The sequence below is a fragment of the Sinohyriopsis cumingii genome, chromosome 4 (genome assembly GCF_028554795.1).
Source record: "Sinohyriopsis cumingii isolate HCF-2022 chromosome 4, ASM2855479v2, whole genome shotgun sequence".
Taxonomy (NCBI): Eukaryota; Metazoa; Mollusca; class Bivalvia; order Unionida; family Unionidae; genus Sinohyriopsis; species Sinohyriopsis cumingii.
The window spans coordinates 57,216,377-57,239,681 of record NC_142964.1 but is presented as its reverse complement, the minus strand read 5'-3'; the positions used below and the strand labels follow the sequence as shown (position 1 = coordinate 57,239,681).

The 23,305-nt window shown below is 39.7% G+C and overlaps 1 protein-coding gene across 1 annotated transcript in view; it reads left to right on the top strand.

Moving 5' to 3' along the window:
- LOC149801209 (complement C3-like) overlaps positions 1-23,305 on the top strand; it is a 272,151-nt gene that overhangs the window by 9,655 nt on the left and 239,191 nt on the right. Inside the window, exon 3 of the mRNA XM_089956779.1 lies at positions 4,967-5,050. Coding sequence (XP_089812905.1) covers positions 4,967-5,050 — 84 coding nt within the window. The remainder of the gene's footprint in view (positions 1-4,966; positions 5,051-23,305) is intronic.

Genomic DNA, 23,305 nt, shown 5'->3' with positions numbered 1-23,305 from the left:
GAGCAGCTATTATGCCAAAATTTTATGAAATTTATGATTCATATGGTCATTAAAATAATGTCTGTTACTTGATATGAGTATTGTATAATGAGACAAGTTAACCATATAAAATTACATGTTCTGTGGTTGATCAGTATCTTAAATGGGTTTGTGAAAGGTGATAATAACATTAGATAGTAGGCCTACTCAATAAAATAAATAAATGAAAGATAGTACTAATAGTATTTGTATCTCTTTTATGTACAAATGAACTAATCTATTTATGTCTGCTTTATAAATTGTGAGATGGGTCATTGTGATATAATTGGAACAGAAAGAAAATTTAGTTTTTGTCTCTCAGTACCTCAATGAAATCAACATGGTGTGATCCTGTGATGACTAAATTTCAGCCTTTATCATGATTATCTGATTGGCCACAAATTTGAAAATTGGTACACATACTAACATAGTGATGACAATTATAAAGGCAAGATTTTCACTTTGAATTTATAAATATTAGAACTAGTGAAAACAATGTGTTTACTTTATTTATTTTTTGTACTACCCCTAACACAGATATAACAGACATGATTTTTCTCCGTTTTAAAGCAGAATTCCTCTTTTCTCATGACTTGAATCCAATTTTTTTATATACTTCATTTTTTTTATCATCTCCGATCTGGTTTTTTTGAAAACAGACTGTTCGGTCCCATTCTGCAACAACCCTTGTAATGTATTCATTCCATATATTAGTTAGCCCACGACTCTTGTAAAGGATATTCTGATTGGTCAAAAGTTTAAAGTCATCCAATGAATCTTCAGGAGGTAATGGAAACTGGTGGCAATGGAAAGAAGTATGTTTGCAAAAAATGGTGTCCCGAGTTGTTGAGTGACCGTGACACGAGAAGTTTAGATAAAGGGTTCAAAAATATATGGAAATGGGAATGGCTGGAGCAAAAAGTCAAGGAAATTTAGTTGGTCAGTTTATAAGAAAACTGAACGCTAGAGGACTGGCATTTTGTGACCTCTGCTCTATGTTAATCATGGTTGGAAGAGTTACGAACAGCACCTACAAAAGAAGCTGCATATGGAAAATTGAAGCTCAGAAGGCACCTGGAAAAAGTGCAGTTGATTTCTCTAAAAAGACAGATGTAGCTTTATCAGAATATGTGCACTGCATGTCGCCAATACAAGCACCAGCTTGAAAAGAGAAAGGCTCTCATTGCGAAGGAAAAGAAACGACTGCACGTTGAGTACAAAAAGTCAGTCAAAAACGAAGGCTAAACAAATCTTTGCCAACGCTGCATAAAGAACTTGACTGGAATATCAACAGGCTGTGTCCATTGGAGAAAAAGACCAGTGAATTTATGGGATTATTTGTATATAGGTGATGTACTTGGGTGTTTATTTTACAGATTTGATGAGTTTCTTGCATCTTGATCAGTTTCATCCTCATCACAAAAATAGTTTAAGTGTTACCCATATATCATGCTTCACTGATTTGACTTCGTTTTTGTGTTTTGTTTAAAGTTTGTTTCTTAAGCTCATTTCATACTAGTTTCATCAGATTTGATGATCGTTTGCATCTCTGTTATTTCCACATTCTTAGAATAAAAGGTCCCTGTTACCTACACTTTTATTTTACAGGCTCATGATGCGTTTTAAGTTGAGCTACATGGCCACTTAATTTATTTGCATATATATACTACTGTACCAATAAGTATGATAGTTGGTATGGAGATGCATCTTGATAAGTACTATACCTTCATTACAAAAATTGGTCACTATTGCTCATATTTCTCACTTCTTTGACTTTGATTACTTTTTGTTTTAACTGTCCAAGTTAGGATCATTAAATTAGATGATCGTGTACGACTATATTAGTACAACACTTGTAATCCACACATATATCAATATTACATATATTCAGATTCTTTTAACTATATTTTTTTTAACAAGATATCTGATGCCACTGGATTTACTGATAATGAAAGAAAGAAATATAGTGGGTATTTATAATCTCTGCTGGTATAAACTATTCAAGAGCAAAGTTTCCAATAGTCCGATAAATCAGACCCCCAAATTTATGTTGATACTGATGGATGATATGTGGTTATGATGTCGCCTATTCATAAAATCAAGGAATTCTCTGCAGACAGATCTGTCCAGAACATACAGCGGTACATTTTAGACACTTAATGGCATTTCTTTCATCTGTTGAGCTAACATCAGTGGAAGGGTCCTTTTCATGATATGTCCAGAATATTTCTTAATCAAATCCAATGTTTTACAACTTGTAAATATATGTATGTTTAGTGGCCATTTTGAATTTGGCTATTACCAAATACCAGTAAGTGTATAAATGGTACACTGGTCGAAAGATTTGTAAAATTATACATTTTAATGAACAGGTGACATCATATTCACAAGTCATCCATAAGTATCCAAAAAGTTTTTTTTTTTTAGGGGAGAGTAATTAGACAAAGTCTCCAAGTACAGAAAGCTTCTTTTGAATAATTCTTTATTTGCTTTGGGAATCTTATATTTTTTGGTACATTTGCATCTCAAGTGTGGACAGTTGCCAGGTTTCCTGTGATGGAATAGTGACAGTGAATAGAATGGAGCAGTTATTGATATCTTGTGTATTAAAATATCTTACTGAGAAATCCCAAACTTGAATTCAACCACGCTGGTGGCCTAGTGGTTAGAGCATCCGCCTCGGATGCGGGAGTTTGTGGGTTCGATCCCTGGCTGAGTCATACCAAAGACTTATAAAAATGGTACTAACAGCTACCTTGCTTGGCACTCAACATTAAGAGGTTAGTGTTAGGGCTGGTCAGCCTGGTGTCAGGATAATGTGACTGGGTGGGACATCATACTACATGTCTGTGGCATGTTGCCCCAGTGCTAGACATCACAATGAACTGCCACACTGCAGACATTGTAGCGATATAACTGAAACTTTTTTAAAGCTACGTTAAAAAATCAAAATCACACACTCACAAACTTGAGTTTATTTTTGTTATCGATTCATTTGTTCTGTCCAGGATTATTATATAATGCACTATGATGCATTTTTGGGGATTTGTTCCAAAATTACTATAAAAATGCATCACAGCTTTTAGACCATTACATATCTTCTATTAAACGTACTCTTTTTTTGTGTAACTTTGGATGGGATGGATATGTGTCACTCACCAACACTTGATCATTATGACCTACTATTTAGTACAAACGAAGTCGTGACACTTTCTGCTTGGTTATGATTCCATTACCTCTTCAACTATTGCAATAAAAGGTACACTGAGAATGCCTTTTATAATTAATGCATTGCACATATTTCTAGGATTGTTAACACTACTTTAGTTTGGTGTCTGTGTTTAAATTAGTACACTTATAATGTATATTCAAATAGATACATTTCTCTTTATAAAAGGGTCACTATAACTTCTTTTACAGGATTTTGAAAACTACATAATAATGGTGCATGTGTTCAAATTACACCATTTTTACCAAACACGTATATCAAATGTATATTGAAAATAAGCCATGCCACATTTCAAAACTGGGTTGTTGATACATATTTTCTTGTGTAAGTTGGATGCTTGCAAGATACTGACGTGTATCACAGTAGTGAATGTTATGTTGTGAGTTCTGCTCACTAACCACATAAGTTCACAAGTTCAGTTCTAGGTTTTACTTGTAAGACATGAAAATAGTTGGCCAGAGGGGTTCACAGGTGCAATCATGTATATAATGAATTTCACCCGACACAGTTTGTAAAAAAAAAAAAATAGAAAAAAATTTACAGCTAATAAATTTAAACTGTCAAATCTCCTTTGCTAACACAATTACCATAAGATTTTAATATTTAGTATTTTGATTTTAGAGATGAAGAAAATTTAATTATTTTTTACTCAAATGGACTTTAAAAATTAAATCTTTTATAATTTAAAACAAAACCAGTCTAAATGGTGTTGTAACCCATGGCCTAGATTTTTGTGCACATTTTTAAGTTAGATTTTACCCAGTCTCTAGCATATAATATAATTATCAAGGAATGGAATTTAATAACCAATATATTATTCTATTTCTATAAGTGGTTGGAATAATTTTATGGGGGTAGGTCTAAGAAACTTATTTGAAATGGGCAGAGACTAAAAGGTTGTATTGTTTAATAAAATCTTAATTGTTTTTAGTTTTCCTTTCAACTCTGTTTACTAAATTTTCCTAGCTTTCCTCTTGGCATATATATTACAACTCTGATGAATCTCAAACTACCAGGTATTCATTTTACTTGACATAAACTGATACACCTAACAAGTTTTATTTTGGAGACTATTGTCTTATTGTTGTAAATAATCATAATTTTTCTACTACCATATACATCTTTCATAATAAAAAATGTAATCACTTTCACTGGTAAAACTATCAAAACATGTTGAATACATGTCAGTGTCAGCCCTGACTCCATCCTTACCATCATATATAAATATATATATATATATATATATATATATATATATATATATATATATATATATAATCCCTATATTATTTATGAAAACTTTTAGAGTATACTGCTCCTATAATGTATAAAATGTGAATATAAAAAAGATAAAAATCACTTTTAAAGATGGTCAAACGTCCATATACATAGGGGTTTCTTCATCCAACATAGATCTTGCATAATATGGTAATTTGATGAATCAACATCATGGTAATCTCTGGCACAAATGGCAGGCATGTCTCTTGAGAGCATATATTGATGATTTCGCATAGCACTTGTTTTCACCTATGTCAATCATGACTAATATATGTGCAAACCACAGGTACATATATAGTTTTAAATAAAATTCAATAATGTTAATGTTTTTTTTTAAAATGTTTTTAGTATGTGCTAACAAGTAATGGTAGACTGATTGGTTTGTGTGATTTATATTATCTATAAAGTTCTTGGCAATCGTTGAATCATTTTCTTTTACAGATTACGCCTGATCTGTCCAGGGATTCCATAATGCATACAGTGAAGAAATATAATAGCAATCGATACTTGCAGCTAGAAATTACAGTAAGTGAATAGTGTTTTTCATCTACAGATTCAAATACTTTAACCATTCATTGCATTTTACATCCAACATTCCTTTTTTCTATTTTTCAAATGTGGGACAGACAAGTTGTGATTTATTAATTTGTTTTTGAGTGTTTTATTTGCACTTTACAGGAAGCAAGTTTTTGGACCTCTCTCTCTTCAAGGGAAGCAATCATCTGTATAGAGTAACAATCCCTCCTGATAAGTACCCCTATTTCTAACATCTCTAGGTGCCAGATTAAATCTTTTTTCAGAGGCTTGGTCTGATCACTAGTATGATGCATGAATTCTGTCCATTAAAATGAAGGATTACTGGCCTCACTTCTAGGAACCTCTATCTTTTTCAAAAGCCCCTGTATTGTTACAACAGTCTTAATTGTTATCTCCATGGGAAGAAGCATACACTCTTCTCAGGAAGAGTGCAGCAGACAGAGTGAAGACCACTCAAGATCTTGTTTATTTTAATCTTGTGCCCTCAGTAGGACCCGCTGATTGCTCAGATACAGTTAGGATCTAAGTTTCATCATCATCGAAGTTCGTGGGAAAATTAGGACAGGTTTCTGAGTGGAGTTCCAGTTCATGCTTTGGGATACCACTCCTTTAATATACAGATTCAGGCAGGAACGCTTACCTACACCTTGAGTGATTAGTCCTTCAGGACCTAAAGGTTTGGGAAAAATCAACTATCTGGAAGTGTGGGCTGTTTTTCTAGCTCTTCAAGGGTGCTTCAATTGAACAAGAGATCTCTGCGTATTGGTTGCTTTTGACAAAACGTTGGTTATAGCATACCTCAAACATCAAGAGGGCCCTCATACCCCTGCTCTTGGCTTGGAAGTCTTGAACTTCCTATTGGACAACTTCAGAGGAGATCCAAATCTAGAGTCATCCACATTCTGGGCAAAAGGTATATCCTGCCAAACAGATTGTCTATATAGGGCTGAACAGTCCTCACAGAATGGTTTCTTCAATGGCTGGTAGCATAGACATTTCTTCATCAATGGGAAGGTCAACAGAAGCTGTGTTTGCAATGAAACAGAAGAACAAGCTCCCACTTTATGCTTCTTCAGTGCCAGGCCAGAGGGCAAGGAGCAGCAGAGGGGGCGAATCGGACATTTTGTCCAATCGTTATTTTGCTTAATTATTACTTTCTGCACTCAACGATCTAGTGTCGTCAGCGCCTGGTAAAAAAAAAACGACGACGTCGTTGGGGGATCGTCCAAACGTCATTTGGTTTAATTAACACCTTCTGCGCGCCGATCCCCAGTGTCGTCAGCGTCCGGTAAGCACATCGACGACCGCGTCGATGTCATCGCCCCCTCTGCTGCTAAGTGGTTATTTACAATGAGGGTCTTTATGATCTTACAAACAGAGTGATCACTAACTCCTCCTCCTGTAGATCAATTAGGTTATTTGACTGATCGGTGAGTTTAAAATTAATTCTCGTTAAAAACCGATCATGGCATCGCATATAGACCGGATTAATCGGATTCTCAACGATTAAATATCCCGGAGGGGCTGTTGGTGAAAATGAATAAAGGATATATCCCTGTTGAGCTTGATTTGATTGATTGGTATCTACCTGGTAACTCCCTTCGATAACATCACACACTAGATTGATTGCTATCACCGATGCGATATTTACGTTGTACGGGGCAATATGCCTACCATCATCCCCGTTATCGTGTCTGAGGATATGAGTTGATGGACTGAGAAAATCATTAAGAGACTTTCTTAGTTCTGGCGCGTTGTATCCTGGAAACTTGAAATCGGGTAAATCGGCTTCTGCGATATTATACTCGGTTAGGAATTTTTGTTTATTATCATCGCTGTTATCGGATATTGCTTTAACGATTCGTTCATTGATATATTCCATGTCTGATATAAGTTGATTTAACGCCTCAACGTGTTTTTGTGCTTTTGTTTCCCATAACCGTCCTAGTTGTAATTGGTAATCACGATTAATCCCGATAAAATAACTATTAATATCACTTAAACTAATTATGGCCGCGTCGGACAATTTAGGAGTTTCCTTATACGAAAATATCCATTGCATGGTATTCCTGTCTTGAAATGTAAACCTACTGGGTAATAATAACACGCTTTTTATAATAGGCAAATCAATTTGATAAGTGGAATCAATCTTATGATACGATTGCTCATTCATGTGTGAGTCCGCGGGGATTTCATGAGGTGGATTCTTAGGCCATCCTAGTATGGTTCTTATTGAACTGTTATAGATATCAACCATATACCCCGGTGTGCTTATTTCAATCGTCGACGATAACGTCGGTTCATGAACCGTAATAGCGATTTTTGATTCCTTTCCTGTGATCGATTTTATCCTGCGTTGAAATTCTTTATTGATTTGCTCTATTTGGTATGACCCAGTTGGTATTGTAACCTCCTCCCAGTCTGGGGTCCCATCGGGTTTATTTGTCCGTGCAAAAACCAGCGAGTTATTAGGTTGTTGTCCGTTAAATGCGTCCGCTCGGATATTAGGCCAACTGTGATATACTCGCAATTTTGCCAGCGCTATTTCCTTTACTGGAACCGGTGATGGAAAGTTTACACTGAATTCGGGTTTCGTTGATGTTATCGATATCATATTTGTTTGTACCGGAGTGGTATTCTCCGCGATCCGCTGAAGTAATTGAGACCCTTCGGGGTTCAGCGACATTATTATTATTCGTTGTTTTTAGTGTCTAATTTTAACAACCAGGTGGTTTCGGCTTCCAGTTGAAAATCCTCGATTTTTGACATCGCGGAGCTATATAACTGGACCATCGTGGAGAATTCAACATCGGATACGAACAAATTATCAATTGACAACGAGATCAACCCGGATAATTTCGAGTACGCGTCGGATACTATTTGATGTTTTACTGTATACTCGTTGAGTTTTTTCTGAAAACACGATGATATCTTCCTAGTGATTGCGTTGGCGACTCCAGCAATTGTTGTCATCGCGGAGACGGCGATTGGAACAGCGATCGGGGCTATCGTGGTCACCGTGGATAAAACGACGCCGGTACCGGCCACTATACCCGACACCGAGTACACGACCGCGTCGATGGCGGTTATTTTTCGGCGGTATTTTTTTATTTTTGCACGGTATTGTTCGGAAAGCGTTTTCAAGTTCGCGGAAAATTCTTTTGCGGTATCGAATCGATATTGATGTGACGTCGGTGATACCTCTGATTCAATTTCCTTGGTGGTCATTTTTATTTTAAAAGAGCTAGTGTTTTTAATTACTTAGATTCGCTGCAAATTCCACATACCATGTAATGTTTGCCCGGGCTAGATTTCTATCAACAGCATAAATTGTAAACTGTTCAGTTGCGTTCCTGTCTATAATTGTTGATATTGTATTGTTAAACCCGGATGAACTCGACGATAATATATTAAACTGCATCATTGAAACCAGTGTCAATCGATAAATACCCTTGACAGTTGCGGTAATATTTACTGTATTCTGTGTAGGAGTCCAATCGAATGATCCATGCCGAATTGTGTATACTGTGTTGATGATGTTCTCATGAGGGATTTTTATTTTTTCGAATTGCTCTGCTACTCTCGGTAGTCCGTTTTTGATCGCTTCAACATCAGTTTTAATCGTTCCTATTTCCTGTATATGCGTGTCCACATCTTTTTTGTTCGCTGCAACCCTAGTAATGAGTGTATTTATTTCCTGTATATGCGTGTCTATACTTTTTTTGTTCGCTATAACATTAATTTTGAGTACTTCTATTTCCCCTTCATGCACGTCTATACTTTTTTTGCTCGCTATAGCATTAGTGTTAATTGTTTCTATTCTCTGTCCATGCGCGTCTACATTATTTATGATCGTTACAACATTAGTTTTGATTGTTTCTATTTCCCGTGTATTCTCGGTCATACTTTTTTTGTTCGCCGCAACATCAAGTTTGATTGTTTCTATTTCATATGTATGCACGTCTATACCTTTTTTGTTCGCTGCAACATCAGTTTTGATTAATCCTATTCCCCGCCAATACGCGTCTACATTTTTTTTGTTCGCTTCAATATCGGTTTTGATTGTTCCTATTTCCTGTGTATGCGCGTCCACACCCTTTTTGTTCGCTTCAATATCGGTTTTGATTGTTCCTATTTCCTGTGTATGCGCGTCCATATTATTTATGATCGTTGTAACATCAGTTCTGATTGTTTCTATTTTCCGTCCATGCGAGTCTACATTATTTATGATCGTTGCAACATTAGCGCCGATTATTCCTATTTCTCGTTCATGCGCGTCTACATTCCCTTTGCTCGTTGCAACATTAGTTTTGATTGTTTCTATTTCCTGTCTATACGCAATGATATCATTTATAGTTATTGTGATTTCATCCGGCCTGGTATTTTTTTTACCAAAGAATTTATCAAAGTTGTCATCGATCCTGTTAACATTTTTTCGTAACGTGTAAAATTGGCCCGACAGCGTCGTAAACTCCGAAATAGTATTCTTTATTGTTGCAAGATTTGGTTCGGTTACCGTCGGGGTCCCAAAAAAACTAGCGGTAGTGAGTTGTATATCGGTGACAGATTTTTTCACCCGCGCGTCGAATTCGATCATAGATATATTCAACGATGTAAGTCTGTCTCGAACGGATGTTATCTCATTCGTCACCTCCGATATATGTTTACCCGGTTTGAGTCGTCCGTCGCCGGTATACAACGCGATAGTGCCATTGGCGACATTAGGATGTCGTATTAAAACGTCATCCAGCGACACATTACTGGATTTCAATTTACCCTGGCGGTCTTGAAATACAACTATTTCACCTGGGTCAACACTTGTTAAATTCAACGTATCAGCGATTTCATCCTCGATTAGTTTTTTTATGTCGGCGGCGGCCGTTTCCGTGGATTCTTTCAGCGCCGAAACCGGTCGTCCCCAAATATCAATCATTATTATCTAATGTAATTGTCTCTAAATTTCCCACTAGTATATTCGTTTACAACCATATGAGGTGGTTTTCGCGATGATGAAATCGCCGCGAGTACGTTCAATACCTCACGGCCACATATCGGCGGGTCACTCAATTGCTGTGTTGGCAGCGTGGAATAAAAAACCCGGGCTGAACACGCCCGGGCTGAACACGCCCGGATATACCGCATGAACTCTTTCGGCGGGGCTAACCCGTATGAATCAAAATAGACGATCGCGCGCGGATCAATCGCGTACGCAACCCAATGAGTTCCCGCTCCGGAGGACCCATCGAGGTTAATTATGCCGGTTTCAATATTCCTTGGTACCGCCGGTAATTGATCCCTCATAAAAACACCTCTGAAGTTTTTTATCGCTAGCGCGTTTGCGGCGTCTATTAAATCAAAATTAGACATTGGAGTCATAGACTCAGGAGTCATTGACTCCCGAGTTAATAAACGGTTCCCGGTAGTCTTAGACCCTTTCCCGAATACCATGAATACGGGGTTCCCGGTAGTCTTAGACCCTTTCCGGCTACGGGTCGTTTTTTTTTGTAGCCTTTCCCGGTTGCCTTCTTCAATGCCATCCCCGCCGCGGTACCAACGGCCCCCAACGCCGCCGCCTTAGCCACTGCTGGTGCGGCCGCGGCAATCAATGCCGGAATCGCAGCTAACAGCGGAAATATCCCACCGGTCTTTTCCATGTTTTTAATCGCTGCGGCTGAAAAATCTATTTGAACTCCCTTTTTATTCTTCATCGCATCATTGAAATGTTTTATTTGACGCGCCGTCAACGATATCTTATGATTACCGCCCGCCATCTGCGACGGCTTCAGCGTTATTGTGGTTCCGCATTGTTTAGCCGACTTTGATCGTAATTTCTTGACTTGACCATCAGTCAACTCTACACTGACGACACTATACGACATTTTATTGTAAACGCGTTTATGCTTTCAATTACATGTTTTCCACTGGCGCATCAACGATTCTCATTCGTCCACCAACGCCTTCCAACAGCATTGATTTATCGCTGAGAATGACAGCAACCGCTCTATAATTAACACCAGCCGGGGCTATACGAGCTCGGAAGTGTATATCAACGACGGATTGTCTCGTTAAATCAAGATGTTCCAGCGAAAAATAATAAATCGGATACAGGTTTTTAAAATCAAGTTGTGATATTTGCAAACCGGTGTCGACGTTTTGATCACGACCCATATATGACAGCAATCGATGATACACACGTGCGACATGGTTGTCACCGTAATTAAGCTGTATATCCTCGGATGGTTCCTGTTGTCCGTTTATTCTCAGCGAAACCTCCATGACTCCTAATCGATCAAATATCATATGGCTGCGTTCTTGATTACCCAATCGTTCCCTATTCTGTAGCGCTATGAATATATGACGCGGGGCTGAAACACCCTGTTTTGATGCTAGGTGCCATGTAAACGTATCGGCGACGTTATCCTCTTTAGCATCAGTTGTTACCGCTAGCCAACTCAACAGCGATTTCCCTCCCTGTTCCATAAATGCTAACAATCGTGCTTCCGTGGTAACTGATGGAGTCAGCACCGGCATCCACAATGCCATTTTAGTTAAAATGACTTTACCGGCAGCGACGCCAGCAGCATGCCATATTGCATTGTTATCATCGCCCCTTCGCGTCAGCGCGATTGTATGCTTAGCCCCATAGACAACTTTTCTAACATTTCTGCAGAATCCAAATATATGATGGAGTGGAATCGCGCATGAAAACTTTCGGCGTGGTCCTTGCAACATTCCTATTCGTGTTGCAAACCCTAGATTAAAATTATCGTTAGTACTTTTTATGATATTGAACTCAGCACCCGGTCTTGTTCTGCGGTCTGGGTTGGCTGCTTCAGTTTGATTAGGAGCTGCGGTATCTCTTTCCACTAGCACGTTGATGTACTGAAGATGGTCAGCGTTATCGGTGGAGTCCTTTGCGAACATCATAGATGGGCCCGCCGATCTTGAATAATCATCCGAGTATCTCGCCAACCCAATTATCGTCGTTGCAACATCAACCTCGCGTTCTATTGATTCAATTTCTCGCCCGTCAATAAGATATCTAGCGCTCTCAAATAACGCCATGATACCGTTGTTGACGAAGCCAACTCGAACACGATGGTCATCTGCGTATGGTGTATTATCGGCGGCATTTGTCACGAGTTCTCCCTCAATTTCGATAAACGCTTCACACGGCAGAAAGTATTTACTGGTATCTTGGACCTGAAGTTCAATTCGCGATCGTAGGTCGGGTTGCGCTGCATAATAAGAATAATATTGATAATCACGGACAGAATCATCCCTGCGCACTGGGGCATCCATATCAAACGCGGGATCAGCGGTACGCGCAAACATTCTATTATTTATCATGTTGATGTTTTCAATTGCGATTTTTTCGTCGTAAATTCTTTGAATTTAAACCACTCCCCGCTATCGCGTTCATGAGCGCGTTGGTTGCCGCATCGGCGGATGGCGAAGTCGCCAACGACTGAGTCGTCGCCAACGACTCTAATTTTTCTTCCACGGCGTTATTTATTACTTTACTGACATTTGCAGGCATCACTGTCGTTGATGGCATCACCGGTGGTTTCTGTTTTTTTCTCCTGGATTTCACCAACGACATTAGTTTGTCTCGCGCGGCAGAAAGCGCCTTTCCGGCAACATCTCCAATAGCACTAATACCCTTATCACGAATAACATCAATAGCCTTCATTCCTAATTGTTTGGCTAACGGCGCTACTTTTGGAGCCATTCTTGTAAATAACCCCGCAATGGTGCTACCGAGACCATCTCCATAGTACGCGCGGTAAACAGGCAATCGCGAGTTTACCACGTAGACGAGTACTGGTTTATCATGGTTGTAGTGTATGATCATCCTTATTAAAAACACCAGTTTTCCAATTAATCATCCACGAGCTCGTCTATGAGCGTTCGATATGCATTAATGTCCATAATACCGCCTGCAAATAAACGCTTGCAAATATCAGCGGCCTCATTGATTATTTCCGTAGAGTTATTTCCGGCTCGTTTTCCTCCGATTAGTACTTCCAGCCGTGATATATCACTGAGAACACTATTAGGGCAGGTAACGCCGTAGGATTCTTTACCAACAGGGTATCCTTTTCCTTTTTTTGGTGTTATACTCTTAACTTCCTTGTGGAATGCGTCGTAATCGGATTTACTACGATGTGGTAATGCATCTTTATGTTTACTTGCTAAATACACTATTCTTGCCCAGTCTTTTAACGACTTTATATTTTTCTCGTAACCGCTATTGATATGCTTCTTATCTCGTATGTTCTTAGCAAAATTGTTGGCAGTAAAATTAATTAATTCTTCCCTGTTGCTGAAGCCTCTAATTTGATCTATTGTGCTCTTCTTGAGTACAATACGGGGTATATTCCCCTCTTTTTCTTCCGGTATTTCTTCTTCTGGTATTTCTTCTTCTGGTATTTCTTCTTCTGGTTCTTTCGCAGTAGCGCCTAGTTCTTCTTCGTCGGCCATTGTAACATAGGGTTCTTGTGGTTCGGTTATAGCGAGTGGTGGCGGCCTCCGTGTTGTAGCAGCCGCTATTTTTGCAGGGAGTGTTTCTAAAGACCTTTTTGTTTGTTTTGTCTCTGCCGCTATCTTTTCAAGCGCACCAAGAACGGGTACAGTTGCCGCCGTAACATCCTTAGTCGCTTTAGTTACCGGGGTAAATAACTGTTCACTTCCAACAGCAAAATCAGTTTGCATTTGTTGTCGCGTTTGAAGTTTCTCTCTCACTCTGTCTCGTAACGGTATAAACTTTCTAAGCGCTGCTAGCCGCTCTCTGGCTAGCCGAGTAGTAAGTGATTCACCTACCATTATTGTAAATTGATCCGCAATTTTCTAATTTTCCGCCGAGTGTACCATCGGGGGCTCCACGGAGTTTTCGTCTATAATCCTTCTAATGTTTTTGATCTTACTAGAAATCTCCCGGCGTCGTTCATAAACACGTCCGAGATTTTTTCGTATTATTTCAACGGCAGTAAATAGTCCAATGAATGCATTTGCGTCATTGTGGTACAGGTTCTCATTAATCGTATGTTGTAATCGTTTTATAAAAAAATACTCGCGGGCCAGGGTAAAACGCCCCCGTTTCGACTGTTCGTTAATAATCTCATAATCGGATAATATTTTTTCACTGTCGAGACCATCAGATAATTCAATTCCTTGATTTTTTAATTTTGAAATCTCAGTTAATATATTATTGATGTCTTCGATATTCATTATTCTTATAAAACATCTTATTTCTAATATCAAAAATTTTAATAAAATTATTGGGGCCATTTTTGACCCCGTTTTTTGTATGGACAGTACAATGCCGTAGATCTCCACTCGAGTGTTGTGGCAGATTGCAGGCATACATGGACAGTACAATGCCGTAGATCTCCACTCGAGTGTTGTGGCAGATTACAGGCATATACATATACTTAATTAAGGACATTCACATCTTGGAACCCCAAAGCATACATCTCCGGGAGGGAGGCCTAGGGTGACAAACGTCATCGTAGACCGCCCAGAAGATATGCTTGGGGGACATCACTACATGTACTTAATTAAGGATGAATATATTTACAATGAAATGATTGATGGATGATGGGACGGCACAAGACAGCACAAACATAAAACGGCGGGGCGGAACTCTACGGCCAATTCAACCAATCAAAAGCAACCCAATTAAATTAACCCGGTTGCATGATTGTGAACAAAAGACAACCACACGCCCGGGTCAAGAGCGTGGGTTAGTTTTGATTAGTTGAATTGGCTTTCGAAAGCCCCAGGCTTATAACGAGTCATCTTGTATATAAAGTGACTAATACAGCGGCGTCAGTCACAAGGTGTGTGTTAATTTGAATTCCCTTGAATCGTTTGAATCCTTAAATACTTATTAATGGTGTTTCACGGCATTTAAATGAAACCAAATACTCAAATAAAACATTAAAAAAAAGAATACAGCTGTTAGATAATAGCGTGTATTTCATTAGTTTTCATCGTAAAATGATTAATTAATCGCAACATTAATTGGACTTGAAGGGACGCAACATTAATTAGACTTCAAGGGACGTAACTCTTGTCATGCGACGCTATCACAAAACGAGTTATCTCCCTTTGATGTTATATATGAAAATCGAATTCTATGACCCGTCTTTTTTGAGATCGCTGTTTGATATATTCGTTCTGCAACAAATTGTATTGAGGCGATACAAATGTCAAAATATTTTCCTGCCTCATTCATCGACTGAAATATTTTTTCCTCGTGAGTTGTTGTATCAAATGACTTTACGGGTTTTACTTTCTTTGAGTATTTACCAGTTTGGCCTTTTTTACTATTTTCACTCTGAGAGATGGCTTGCAGATTACACAGTCTATTATTTTGATAATTAGAATCAATGTGATCAATAACGAGAGTATCTTTGATCAATCCGTGGAAACATTCATAGATGATTCTGTGACAGAGATATTTTTTCCCTCCAGCAGTAAACATTAAATACCCGTGATTGTTTTTCCATCCAACCGGCTTCTTCAGTCTACGATTTCTAACAATACCGTCGCGAGATGCCTCGTAATTGACGAGCAGGGGATGCGGCTGAAATTCTTGGTCCATTTGTATAATAATACTACTTGTCTAATTTATTATTTGGTTTAATTATGAATCTTTCAACGTAGTCTTGGGGGGTTTTGATGACGAAGTCGGCGGTGGGGTTGATGACGGCGTTTTTAATTCGCTTGTCATAATAGCGTTTTAGTTCCCTGTATCGCTTTCCGCCACAATTGATACACAACTGTGATTTTCCTCTTACACCGACGTGGCAAACCAAGCACGGGAGGGGGCCAAGAGAACCATTACGAACGCTTTGTAAATGATACCCGCAAAATTCACCTCTACATGATTTATTGCACGGGGTTGTCGACCCAATCATCAACCATTTGCAGTGATTCATTATACTATATTCTTTCATTTAAATACTTGTTTTAATTATATGGATGAGTTCGAGAGATTGGCAGCAATTAAACCCCGGAAAAATATTAGGTTTAATCTCGATAGAGTCCTCAAGGACACACCAAAAGCGTTAATAAACGATAAAACCCTGTTGAGTAAAATACGCGATTGTATCAATGAATTCAAGCGTGATGGCGCATCTCACAGTTGGTCAACATTTCGAATTGATGGCATTGTTGATGCTACCATGAACGACAACCGCGCAGCAATGATAATATCACAACTTGACGGTAAAAGGTATTTCTTCAGAGTAAAATTCATTGTCCGGGTGGAATCAGGCGATTGGATCATGCGTGATAAATTTGAACCAGTTCTCAGCGACAAGAAAACAGTCACTGTCAGCCGCGACTCCAAGCCGGGGTTGTTAACCGGAATTGACAAACCATACTATGAACGAGCGTATCCTGAAACAGCAGTTGTTTATGGAATATACCCGTTAAATAAGAAACCTGATATCGGAAAACTGAAACCGATGAAACAGTCAACTGGGATAAATTGTGTAGCAGAACGAATAATAGAGCATTTTACAAATGCATGTCGAGGAAACAAATTGACTGATTTACGACGTAGCAAAATCAACCAGTGGGAACTAACCGTAAAAGAGCGTGGAGCAACCATCAGCGACATAGCGAGATTAGAAACATCGCTGAGATTTCCAATAACCGTTACAACGATAACCGGTGAAGTATTATACGAATCGAAGTATAAATCGAAGGGAGCCCCAATCAAAATTATTGATCATAACGAACACGCATGGACGCCCGTGATCACAATATTTCCACGGGATAGAACAGTAAAGTATATACCCGAAGAATTCCTGGGAGAACAATTCTCCAAGGACGGTTTTCTCGCGGAGAGGAAACTATTTGATGCTATTGCCTACTTGTGTAAAAACGACCCTGTATCAATGTGGTTACTTCGCAGCGCTGAAAACGATGCGGATACCTTTGATCAGTTTGTAAGACCAAACGGTGAATTATATCGCACTGAAGCATTTCACAACAGGATGAAAAAAACCGCCATAGAATTTGAGGAGCATGATGAACAACTGCTAACAAATTGTTTTACGATTCCATCGGTTGTAGCTCATGTTGCAGCAAGGAAAAATGCGTGGAGACCAACGCGCAGGGAATTTCTACCGGATGTACAATCCAGTTGTTTGGAATACTATCACGGTGGACTATGGAACACTGAATACAACCGCGACGCTATGATCTCGGTTGATATGGTTGCCTGTTATCCAGCGAGTTTTCTCGGGTATGGATCCGCCGCTGAGTACTTTAGACGATTTGGACACCCCAGTCATGAAATGATTCGTGTTGCTATTAATGGACCACTGCCTGATTTTGATTTAACCGGATTCGCTCGCATAGTATCATTTGAATTCGCGGCAGGACTCCATCGCTGTTGCTATATTTGGATCGGTAGACACATGGCTGAAAAGAGATGGCTGCCAATAGCGCTGCTACGGTATATGATTGATTGTAGCATGCTAGTTTCGTTGATTGTCAGTGACGCGATTATATCATACCGGGCACAGACTGAAGTCTGGTTACCAGAACCGGAGCGTCTAGATAGCATAATTGACGAGTCCAGAAAAAACATTGATGCCGACGAGGAATATATCATCGAATGGTCCAGGAGGATATTTAACCAACGAAACCGCGAGGCAAAAGATCTCGGTAGAAGAATAATTGGTAAGTTCACACAAGGTGGAAAAAACCACGACTACAAACGATATTGCTCACGGCTGATTATAGATGACGCAGAATATGATTTCGTAATCAAGGACACAGTGGCAAAAAATAGATACGTGAACTGCAAAACAGCTTTCTTGTCCAATGGAACGAGGTTGGGTACAGTTGTTACCTACAGCGATGGAGACAGCCCGGCGTATCCACATTTGAGGGCGTCTATGCTGGGATATGCCGCTATCAATTTATTCTCGATGATAAATAGATTCCCCGATACCGCGGTTAGAGTAGCCGTTGATTCGTTTTACATAGACGTAGCGTATAAGGAAAACGTAGCCGAGTTTACTAGTCCGGACGAGAGTTGGGGTACATGGAGAATTAAAAATGAAATACGACGCGATTATTCCCCGTCAGCAGATGTCACCGTTGAGAACAACTACTTACGCGGTGATAAATTGTCAGAATGGTCTAATGCACCATCGTGTTCTGATCCAATTTGTAGACACAAGACGGTTTATTTAAGCGGCTGTGGCGGGTCAGGAAAGACGACTCGGGCAATTGAATTATTTCGAACGCGGGCAAGTATAATCGTGCTTACACCGACCCATAGACTAGCGCGAGAGATAAAACAACGAAATGTTGACGCCGTTACTTATCACAGCTTTTTTCGATACAGCGGCGGTGAGTGGACTCCTGATCGAATGGGTGAAAAATTTATTCCCGACATTATCATCTGGGATGAGATATGTACTGTTTCGTTAGATACTTTACAAATGTTTCTTGAGTGGTTGCTGCGCGCGAATACAGCGGTAATCATGTGTGGGGACCATGGCCAACCACCACCATTTGTCGGCGAGGGTCCACATGATTGGTTAAGGGGTTTTGTGGACTATTATGAAGAAACCGATACTGATTACCGAGCACTTGATGAACAACTGCGCGAGGTTAAGAAATTAATCAGATTACAGCCGGATAGAATTCAATGTGAAATAATTCGCGAGGTGATTCCGGAAACGCCGTTAAATGAATTCTGGGAAACATGGAGACCAAACGATTTGATTGTAGCGAGTAGAAAGATAGTCAGAGACACACTTCAGCGGAAGTTGTTTACGTTGCATAAGGAAAAGTTTCCAACGCGTCCAGTGCCGTTATGTTATAGACCCGCGGACACACGGCGGCAGAACATTGAAGTTGAAATTCCAGGTCGGACAGAAAAACAAATTCTCGTGCTGAATGATATCGTGCTCGTTGATATCAGCGTCGTCGAGGACGCGCTACGTGCTGATAAATCCCCGTGGACGCTAGGATACGCAACAACAATACATTCCTCGCAGGGACTAACCATCACGGACACAATTGTTTGGATAGTTGATAATCGCATCGAATGGTCGAATCTAGTCTATCTTGCAGTGTCCAGAGTACGAAGGATAAATCAGCTTCGAAGAATTGTTATTGACGAAGCCACCGACGAAGCCGGCGACAAAGTCACCATCGATGCAAGCGTCATTGATAGAAAACTCTCGGGTTACCGCCAACAGGATAAAAAAAAACAGCGGCGTTTTGATATTGATGCCGAATTAATAATCTCGCTACGACAACAACAGAATAATCACTGCGCGAGTTGCAATTGTATAATGAGTTGGCGTTATTCGGATAAAGACACTCGCCAATTTACCGTGGATAGGATCGATAACAGTCTCGGTCATGTCAAAAACAATGTGAGGTTGACCTGTCTTGAGTGTAATAGACGCAACGGCGCTAGTTAAGACCACGCGGGGGTAATTGAGTATCGTTAGGTATCACTTGTAGTTGCTCGCGTGTAAATCCGCGCTGAGGAGCAGTTGAATCCAGTCTATAGATCGGTGGTCTACCAGTTGATCGTGTTATCGTTGATATGTTATGTGTGGTAACACTCCAAATAGGATCGGTAGCCCTTTTTTTACCGCCTTCAAGCTCTCCTGGTTCATATAGATATCTAACAGTGACATCGCCAAGAATCGGCTTAGAAACGCTATTTATTTTTAATTTTCCGGGTATATACTCGTATTTAATCGCGTCGCTGGGCTTCATGTTGATTACTCGGGTAATCTCGTTATTTAACGCTGCAATTACACCTGGCAACCTTTTAACCCATTCACGAGATCGTTTTTCTTGGATGAATTCCTTCGCGTATTGATATCCAAATAACCGTTCAGCGAGAGTCCGATTGAATCGTTCAACAATTGCCTGATCACGATGTAGCGCAGTATGACCTCGTCGTATCGCGACGCTATGATGTTTCAGCGTTGATAAAACAGCGCCGCGAAATTCACTACCGGGATCAACTTGTAATAGATTTGGCCAGCGCAGAGGGCCTCTTCGATAAATTCTTTCAAACGCAGCGGCTACTTCAGTTGCCGACTTTGTTTTTAACGGCTCCGCTTGTTTGTATCGACTCGCAACATCAACTACGGTTAGCGCGTATTTGTAACCGTTGTCATGCGGCAAAAATAGTATATCAGCCTGATGAACTTCATTAGGTACGCTGACATCAAAGCGCGAGAAGTTGATTTGTTTAGGCGGTGGTAGATAGATTTGCCATATAGCCTGTTTGGATAACCAATTAGCCGCAGTGGTCTTTGTTACCTTTGCAGCGCTTGCAAGCTTACCAATTGCGGCCTTCCCCTTCCAGTATCCTCTCGGAGAATAATAGATGGATTCCATGTTGTTATTAATTACCAGCGCCCATCATTAATTTACCTTTCATAGCCGATTTTACCAACCATGAGGCCAATTTTTCTTTGACGGATTTATCAGGAATAGCATTTAATGCGTGAATTAATTTTACATCCGCGATATGACGCTGTTGCAGATCGCTACTTTTGTAAGCAACATCATGAGCATGACACGCCTTATCGATAGCGTTTATTGGATACTCACCGGGTTTGGGCTGATTTTGATCATCGAGTCTAATATCTAATCGTGTTCCGGGGCCACAGTAGTTATATCCTGGGAGGTGTTTTTCTCCTGGATACTTTGCCCACGGTGTTCCGGGGAGTTTTGCCAATTTGGCTGCGATGTCACCTCCTCGCTTTTTTTAAAACATCTCCGGGTCTAATAGAAATAAATCTAAATTTCTTTGTACCGCATTGTACACACTTGCCAGTAAGCGCCGATCTATTATTTCTTGTTGTAACGGTTGTCATATCATTTGTGCCAGTACGCACTCTGCACTTCACACAATATAGATCCATAATTTATGTATAGAGATATGAATATAATTGATTTTTCGGCGACTAAAACAAGAGAACCAGTTAAGCATGTTGCAGTGTTACCAAACTCGATCCGGATGATTATCATCGGACCATCTGGATCCGGCAAGACGCAATTGTTACTCAATTTAATAATGAGATGGATGAAGTGGGATAAGTTGTATTTGGTTGCTCCTAGCGTAGATGATCAACGATGCTACGAGGTGTTGAAAGATTTCAACGAGAATGCATCAGCGATCGCTAAAAAAAATGTTATTGAGTTTATTACGGATATCAATGATGCACCGGGTATTGATGATATTGATGGCGACGTTAACAATCTAGTCGTGTACGATGATGTTATGTTAGACAATCAAAAAAACCCAGCTAGGATATTTTCCAGAGGCAGGCATAAAAACACTGACGTGATATATGTCACTCAACGATACACTCAGATTCCAAAAGTAATTAGAGACAACTGTAATATTCTTGCTGTGTTCAACGGCGTTGATACACACACGCTACGAAATATTTGGCAGACATGGTGCGGCGGTGACATGGACTTTAATGTTTTTCGAAACTTTTTTAGTCATGCTCAGTCGACCCCACATGGATTCGTAACGATAAATTTACATGATCCTCGGACACGATATCGTATCGGACTTGACCAAATATTCGGTTAGTTGTAAATAATTTTCATTGTAAATAACTCCTTAGCAGCAGGGGGGGGGGGCGATGACATCGACGCGGTCGTCGATGTGCTTACCGGACGCTGACGACACTGGGGATCGGCGCGCAGAAGGTGTTAATTAAACCAAATGACGTTTGGACGATCCCCCAACGACGTCGTCGTTTTTTTTTTACCAGGCGCTGACGACACTAGATCGTTGAGTGCAGAAAGTAATAATTAAGCAAAATAACGATTGGACAAAATGTCCGATTCGCCCCCTCTGCTGCTCAAGGGCAGTGAACATCTTCATTCTGAGGTGGGATCATGTATATGCCTATACCTTCCCACCTTTCAGAATGAGGCCTCATGTTCTTCAGAGAGACAAGACATTCAAGTTAGAGCTATTCTAGATAGCTTCCTTTTTTGCCCCTAGTGATTGTAGTTAAGTGAACGTGACCGTTTGGTCAATATTCTAACGGAATTACTGCAGAGGATGATCTGCTGTTGCAGTACCAATGGTCCCTTATGTACAGTACTGATAAAATCCTCCACCTTCATGCTTTGTTCATATCAAATGATCTGTCTTCCTGTTTTTAATTAAGTTTGCATAGACCAGTCGACCTCCAAGGTTTACAATGTCAATAGAAGTTTAAGTAGTTCGTGCAATAGAGAATGCATTGGTCATATCTGCCATCTTTAACTGCTGTTGCAGATTTTCTTTTTCTTTGATGAAAAAGATTGCACAGTATTCACCATTAAGGGCAATGGATCAGCCCTCTCTAATACTCGGACTTAAGTTCTGTATGGATTCCACAGAAGAGTCAAATCTATTCTGTCGTAACTAAGCAGGTTATTCTGGCTCCAGTGACCAGTTTGTTTGCAAATAATTCTGAGGTGGAACCTCTTGTGTGTTCTTTGGTCATTATCTAAACCTCCTTATGAACCTTGGAGTGAAGCTTCCTTAGAGAACCTTACCTTTAAAAGTTTTCCTCCTCTAGCATTAGTCAGGGATAGGAGTGAATTTCATGCTTTGTGAATGGAAAAGGATTGTTTATGTTTCATCAGTAACTATGAGTTGGTTGCTCAGTAGCTGTTCTTCCTATTGAAATTCCAAGTCTAAGTCATATCTCCTCAGATGATCACAATATACTCCTATGTCCAATTAGATCATTACAATTCTATCTATATCAAAAGAAATAAGAAAGGATTGTAAAAAAAATATTATTCCTTTTAAAAGTACTTTTTATATTATGGCAGTCACCATCTTGAGGTGGATTGTTTGGACTATTAAGAAAGCTTATAAATCTTGCTTAATGAAGATAAAAGCGCATGATGTTAGAGCTATTGCTGCTTATTTTTTGTTTTTTAATCATTTATCTATGAATGATTCAGAAAGCTACCTTCTGGTGACCTGACATCACTTTCTCATCATTTTCCTTTTGATAAATGCTGCACCATATTATGGGTACAGTGTGACCCCACTATAACACGATAGTTGGGGCCCATTGAACCTGACCGTGTTATATACCAAACTATGTTATAACCAACCTAGTCAGTTACATGAAGAAAATGATGCATTTACGTAAAACATGGCAGGCAGAGAGGGGTGGTGGTAATAAAAGCGGGCACAAAAATAAGTGCTTC